This window comes from Nannospalax galili, unplaced genomic scaffold (genome assembly GCF_000622305.1).
Source record: "Nannospalax galili isolate Female #2095 unplaced genomic scaffold, S.galili_v1.0 scaffold213, whole genome shotgun sequence".
Classification (NCBI taxonomy): domain Eukaryota; kingdom Metazoa; phylum Chordata; class Mammalia; order Rodentia; family Spalacidae; genus Nannospalax; species Nannospalax galili.
This window is the reverse complement of record NW_008335195.1, coordinates 1,942,903-1,950,474: the sequence shown is the minus strand read 5'-3', so window position 1 is coordinate 1,950,474 and position 7,572 is coordinate 1,942,903. Positions and strand designations below refer to the sequence as shown.

The 7,572-nt window shown below is 38.1% G+C and overlaps 1 protein-coding gene across 1 annotated transcript in view; it reads left to right on the top strand.

Moving 5' to 3' along the window:
- Window positions 1–3,150, top strand: part of Tnfaip8l3 (TNF alpha induced protein 8 like 3) — a 38,816-nt gene extending 35,666 nt beyond the window's left edge. The window contains exon 2 of the mRNA XM_008829756.3: window positions 1,893–3,150. Coding sequence (XP_008827978.1) covers window positions 1,893–2,455 — 563 coding nt within the window. The 3' untranslated portion in view covers window positions 2,456–3,150. The remainder of the gene's footprint in view (window positions 1–1,892) is intronic.
- Window positions 3,151–7,572: the final 4,422 nt, after the last annotated feature.

The window sequence follows — 7,572 nt, the reverse complement described above, 5'->3', positions numbered from 1 at the left end:
TGTGTGTGTGTGTGTGTGTGTGTGTGTGTGTGTGCGAGCGCATGAGTGCTTGTGTGCATGTGAGTATGTGCATGTGAGTACAGGTGCCCACAGAGGCTAGACGAGGGCATTAGTACCCTGTAACTGGAGTTAAAAGCGATTGTTGAGCTGCCTGATGTGAGTGCTGGGATCTGAATTCAGGTCCTCTGCAAGAGCAGTTGTACTATGCTCTTAACCACTGAGCTATCTCTCCAGCCCACTTTTATTTTTGAGGTCTCTCTCAGTAACCCAGGCTGACCTCAGATTTGTGATCCTCTTGCCTCAGTCTCCTGGGTGCTGGGATTTGCAGGCATGCCTTAACACCCAGATCAGATAACTAGAGGTTGTTTTTCATATTTCGAGACAGGGCCTGACTGAAGCTCTGACTGTCCTTGAACTCATAGTATTTCACCTGTCTCTGTCTCCAAGTGCTGGAATTAAAGGCAAAGGAGCGTTTTTAGAGAACTGATTTACAGCTATAAATTCCTCTATCTGATGTCTATACATTCTCTCTGTGCAGACTTTATACAAATGCATCTGCCCAGGAAGATACCCAAGGCCAAGGTGTGGTGATCTCTCTTCTTTCAGTCATGAAAGTTTTTTCATGTTGTTCTCTCTTAGGAAGAACTTTAATGAGAGTGTTTACTCTGGGGTACAGAACTTTCCCAGTCAAACAAAGGGCCAGTCTGAAACTCACATTGATGACATCTCTTTTAATCAGAGTACCTTAGCTTACCCTTCCATGTCTATTTAAAGATGCATTTCTATTAAAACTTTATTTTTTAATGCTTAACAAATATTAAAATTTTGGGACTGGAGAAGATTGCTCAGTGGTTAAAGCACTGACTGCTCTTGCAGAGGACCTGGGGTCAATTCCCAGCATCCACATGGCAGCTAACAACCATCTGTAATTCCAGTTCTAAGGGATCTGACACCCTCTTCTGACCTCCATGGGTATTGTACAACATGGGGGCACTTACACACATGCAGCCAGTACACTCATACATGTAAAAAAATAAAAATAAGTTTAAAAATATTAAAATTTTGATATTTCATATCATATCATAAATAATTGAAATAACCATTCACCCTAGAAGAAAATACTTTTTTGAGACAAGGTATTGAAATGTATCTATCCCAGGCTAGTCTTGAATTCATGATTGTCCTGCCTGTAATGTGGTGGGGGTACAGGTATGTAACACCATACCCAGCTAGAAAGAAAGTCATTAATTCTTAAGAGATTTCTGGTCACTAAAATCTTTCAAATTTTAATTTGCATCATTTGGTTGAAGATAATTATGATGAGTTAATTCGATTTTTTTGATTTGTTCATTTTTCTTTTCCTTTCTTTTTTTCTTTTGTTTTTGAAGCAGAGTCTCCCTGTAGCCCCAGCTGTCCTGGAACTCACTATGTAGACCAGCCTGGCCTTGAACTCACAGAGATCTGCCTGCCTCTGCCTCCCAAGTGCTGGGACTACAGGCATGCGCCACCACGCCTGGCTTGTTCATTTTTATGTGTAAGTTCTCAGGAAGAGCAGGTATGGCCTGTGGAGAGGAAGTGTGGTTCTGATGATCTGAGTTTGATCTCTGGGAACCACATGGTAGGAGAGAACTGACTCCTGCAAGTTGTCTTCTGAACCACCCCCCACATACAAAACAAATAAGTAAGTGCAATTTAAAAATGAAAAAAGAACATTGATGAGCTGTGTGTGGTGGCACACACCTGTAGTCTCAGCACTTGGAAAGCAGATCTAGGGACTTTAGGGATATAACCATTAATTTTTGCTCTAAGAATGTGAGTTCAACTTAGTGTGTTTTGCTTCCAAAAATGTAACAGTTCTTGTATTCTTACATTTCTTTCTTTCCTTACTGTAGGTCCTGATGTGTTTAGCTCAAAGAGTCTTGCCCTTCATGCCCAGAAGAAGATCCTGAGCAAAATAGCCAGCAAAACTGTGGCCAACATGTTGATTGACGACACCAGCAGTGAGATCTTTGATGAGCTCTACAAAGTCACCAAGGAGCACACTCACAACAAGAAGGAGGCCCACAAAATTATGAAAGATTTAATCAAAGTGGCAATCAAAATTGGTATTCTCTACCGGAACAACCAGTTCAGTCAAGAGGAGGTCATTATTGTAGAGAAATTCCGGAAGAAGCTGAACCAGACTGCCATGACCATGGTCAGCTTTTATGAAGTAGAATATACTTTTGATAAGAATGTGCTCTCGAAGCTTCTGCATGAGTGCAAGGACCTGGTACATGAACTGGTACAGCGACACCTGACACCCAGAACCCATGGGCGCATCAACCATGTCTTCAACCACTTTGCCGATGTGGAATTCCTTTCCACTCTCTACAGTCTGGATGGAAATTGCAGGCCCAACCTCAAGAGGATTTGTGAAGGAATCAATAAACTGCTAGATGAAAAGATCCTTTGAATGACTTCTCCTGGACTTTGCTGCTTTAAAGTTACAATATCCAATCTGGCCCATTGAAGATCAAGAAAACAAGCAGAAACTCTTGTTTAAGATGTCCGTGTTCTATCTTCTTCATCCTTCTGATGCTGATAGGAACTAAGCTCAAGTGTGTTTCCCCACAGAGCTCTGGGATCAGATCTGAACTCTAAATCACCCATGTTGTAAGCACAAAGAATGGTCAACTGTTCTCAGCAGAGAGGCTGCTTAGCTCACCCCCACGATTTCAGTCTATCTCAGTGTGGAAGGAGTTCTGGATCAAGAGGTGTAAGACATGGGTTTGGTTATCAGCTCTACCCGTTACGATTCTTATCTTCTGTGTCCTGGAACCATTGTCCCTGCCTGCCTACCTCACAGGGCTGTTGTGAGGACTAAATGAGATGATGTGCATTCACACTTTTGAAAACTCTGTGAAACAGAGATCAATGGTTATATAAAGTAAATAGGGCTTGAGTATTAGTAAATACTACATTCGTGGCGTACATCTGTAATCACAGTACCAGGGAAGATGAAGATTGAGGATCACAGTTTTCTAGCTAACTTGGGCTACAGAACAAGATTGAGATAAACCTGGCCTTTATAGAAAGCCCTGAAGAAAGGAAGAAAAACAGGAAAAAAGAAAGAAAAAAGAAGGAAAGAGAGAAGACAAAGAAAAAAAAGGAGTTCCATCACCCATGAGGAACAAAAGTTCAAGGTGAAGATGCCATCATTTTTCTGCATGTGGAGTGGAGAGCCCTGTTCTGAGGCTGCTCAGATGACACTCAGTTTAGGAAGAGCAATTCTTTGGTCCCTTTCTCCTTATCTCCGGCTTCTCAGAGACCTTTGAGTTTCTTCCTCAGCTGTATCTGCTCAACAGCCACTCGATGCCACAGCCTGCTTTGATTCAGTTTCTCACTTGTGTCTTTGAGTCATTTCCTCTCACACAAGAAATTTTGAGTTCTGATTTCATAGTTTGAATTTCTATCATGGAAGCGCAAATTCTGTTTTGTGTGGTGTGGGGGTTCTGCATTAAAATTTTATTTATAATTGACCTGTAATAATTTTAAGCATCTGTTATGAGCTAAAGCTTCAGTAGATGTATATATTGTATTACCAAATCAGTGTGATTAGCATATCTATCACAGAAATTTATGATTTCTCATGGTAGAAGTATTCAGAATCCCTCCTTCTAGCTATATGTAGCATATTATTATTAGCTATTGCCACCCTATATGAAATAGTACAATAGAAGTTTTCCTAAACATGACTGTCAGCCTCTTCTCATCTCCTTTCCTCATCTACTTCTCACTCTTGAGTAACCGAAATCCTTTCTGTTTCTTAGATACCAACTTTTAAAGTATTTCATGTTTTTGAACACACAGTGTTTGTTCAATGCCTATCTTGTTCACTTAACGTAAAGTTCTGTATTTCATCCATGTTGCTGTAAATGCCAGAGCTTTTTTTTAGACAGGGTCTCACTGTATCAGTGACTGGCCTGGAGCTTGCTATGTAGCCCATGCTGGCCCTTGAACTCACAGAGATGTACCTGCCTCTGCCTCCAGAATGCTGGGACTAAGCCACCATCCTGGCTTTCTTTTTATAATGGAAAGTACTCTGTTCTGTTCAAATGACACTTCCTTTGCCCATTCGTCTGTTGGTGGCTCCTTTGAATCCATATCTTAGCTGTTGCTGATATTGCTGCAGTAAACAGAGAATGCACATATCTGTTTCCAACAAGATTATATCATTTCCCTTACATACATACCCAGTAGTATGGTTTCTGGATTAGGTGGTAGTTTTATTTTCTACTTGTTGAGGAACTTCTGTGCTGTTTTCAACCATGGCTGTCTGCTTTGTATCTGCAAGAACATTTTGTAAAGTCTCCTTTTTCTCCACATTCTTATCAACACTTGTCATTTGTCTTTTTGACTATATCACTTTGTCTTCAGAGAAGTGATATCTCACTGTGATTTTTATGTGCATTTTCCTAATCATTAGTGATTTTAATCATTTTACAAACATTTTGGCCAGTAATATGCATCCTTTTGAGAAATTTCTGTTCTTTTCCCTTTTCAAAACTGGATTGTATTTCTCTTTGCTATTGAGCTCTTTGATAGTGTTAATAGTAACGTGTTTTTAGAGTAAGTGAATTGATTCACTTAGTGTCAAAGTGTAATCTTCTAAAATTTTCATATTATACTTCATATAACTATTAATTGCTTCCAATGATTGATTTCCAAAACAATCAAACAGACACCACATGGTTACCAGGAAAGCCTCCCAAGAGCGGCCTAACATCACTGTTCATCGCCACAGTCTGACTCTCCCTTGTTCTTGTATTCTTAGTTCGCCCGGGGGAAAGCATTGTGAAGGCACAGGTGTTCTCCGTTGGTCTCTAAGTTAGTGCACGTTAAGAAAACTGCTTTCATTATATTTCCAATTCTAAGTTTGATATTTTTCTTAGGATGTATAAATTCTGTTTTCTTTTCACATTTGAAGTGTCCCATACTTTTGGCAAATAATGAGCATTGACTTCATTGAATTTTTAAAATTATTTATGTTTGGGACTATTTAAGGACTTCCGTTGCCTGTGAGCCTCACATTTCAGCCTACACCACTTCCCCGGCTGTGATTAATCCCTTAAATGAAAATTTTTGAAGCATAGCCAGGAAAGGAAAAATGACCTAATTTTAAAATGTTGAACTATATTTTATGATTAATATGAAGTTCTTTAGATATTTAAGAAGGTTCAGCATGCTCACAGATCATCTGAAATATGGAAACCTTCTAAATTTATTTTAAAGCAGAGAAATTAGGTAAGTGCACACGAAAGGGTAAATCATGTACTAGTAATCACAGAAAACACACATTACCTAAAGATCCACAAAAGCTGATCAATGTACTTTATTGGTTAACATGGGTTATCTCTTTTTGTGTGTCTTTTATTCCTGGCATCATCGTTAGTGGCATTTTAGATTTCCTAATACATTTTGAATGTTTTTCCAATATTGCAGATAGTTTACATTTCAAGTTAGTCTGTAATGGAAAAAACTTTCTGCTCACACTGCAGTGCATCCTGATGATAACACTCCAAATAATAGCTACAATCCAGTCTTTGCTTATTGTTACAAGTCCCTGATCCTTAGGCCACATGTTTCCCAGTGAGAAGCCTGTGGCTTCTCCCATCACTGGTCAGGTAAGAGCCTTAGCTGGAAGACGACTCTTGGTCTCTTGAGAAAGATAGGCTCTATTCTGCCCAAGGTCCATTAGCTCATGGACTTCACAATTCCACATCTCTCTGAGGATCAGCCGGGGGGCTAAGCACTCACATGGGACAGTTTTGAAGGCAGTTTAGTTCATCCTCAGTACTGCTTCCACCAGATTACTTCTCATTTCTCCATCTTCAGAATTCTTTCCCATACTGCCATTGCTCCTGACATTGCCCATCCAAACCTTACAAAACTACCTAGAGAACTGTTATATCTCCACTTTAGGACATTTATCTGCTGTACCAAGCAAGTCTCTCCATTTCCTGGACTTCCAGACCACCAGATTATAATTTCATCTGCCTGTGTGTGAACAGAAGTGGGTTAGACCATAGCTCCATCTACAGCCAGTCCTTCCACCATGCTTGTGCATCCCCAACCCATGGCTCTTGACAGCACATTTCCCTCCTGTCTTTTTGTTATTCACTAACCCCTCTTGATAGAATTATTGATAGATATTTGCTTTTATGAAGCTATTATAAATGGAATAGTTTTCCTGTTCTTCCTCAGAAAGGTAACTAGTATTATAAATGAAATAATTTTCTGTTCTTCCTCAGCAAGGTAATTATGGATATATAATAAAGTTAGTGAGTTTCCTATGTTGGTTTTGTACACTGCTACTTTCGCTGCAGTTGTTGATAAAATCAAGCTTTCTGGTAGTGTCTGTAGACCCAGGACTTTAGGATCTTGTCAGCTGGAAAAAAGAATTTCATTTCTTCTCATATATGTATCCCTTTGTTTCCACCAATAACTTATTGCCCTTGCTAATATTTCAAGTACTGTCTTGAGTAAGAGTGATCAGAGTGGACATACTTGTTGCATTCCTGTCTTTAGAAAGAAACGCTTCCCATTTCCCCCATTCATTACAATGTGAGCTATAAGCTTGTTGTTCATAGCTTTATTCTGTTGATGGATTGGCCTTCTATTGCTATTGTTGGGTGATTTTATCATGAAGGGATGTTGAATTTTGTTAGCACTTATTTTCTCTATTGATATTACAATGTTAAATTTTGTCCTTGATTCAGTGTATGTGATGGATTACATTTATCACCTTGTATACGTTGAAACAAACTTGTGCATCTGGAATGAAAGCAAATTGATCATTGTGTATAATTTTTTGGTGACATGTATTTTATAAGATTTATGTGATTAAATTATTCAAAAATATAAGTAAAAATAATACTCAGGAATACATATTAACTCAACTAGGAAATTCTTCAATAAAAAATGAAATAAAAAAGAAAACTTGTCTTTTATTTATGAGTGTTATATGAAATTTCTACCAGTATCCAAAATAAAACATGAATCATTCTACATAGACTATTTGAATATTATATTATCTTTTAATCCTCTCATTTAACCCTCACATGATCCTTTGCTTCTACAAGAATAAAAATGTATTGACATATAAAACATTTTATGAAATTGAACATCCTTTACTTTTTAAAAGCATCTTTTCATGCATTTATCAACAATTTATGTCACTGGTATATTGTATACTGGGTATTTGAATCAATACAGAATATCCTAATATTCAAATCCAAAACATGTTTAATGACATTGCTTTGGTTGTCATTTTAAGTTTTATTAGCATATATTGATTGTGCAGAGTGGTAGATTTCACAGTCACATTTTCATTCAAGTATATCATGTACCTTGATCATATTCACATACCCACTTGAGCATCCATTTCCAAGTAAAGATATTAGTCTAGTTGCAAAAAAATTCCTTAACATTTAACCTTAGGTTCTAAAATATTTTTGACAGTTGTATACATGCATAGAATGTGTTGTGGTTGTATTCATCCTCTCTTATATCACCCTCTCTCTTTTTTTT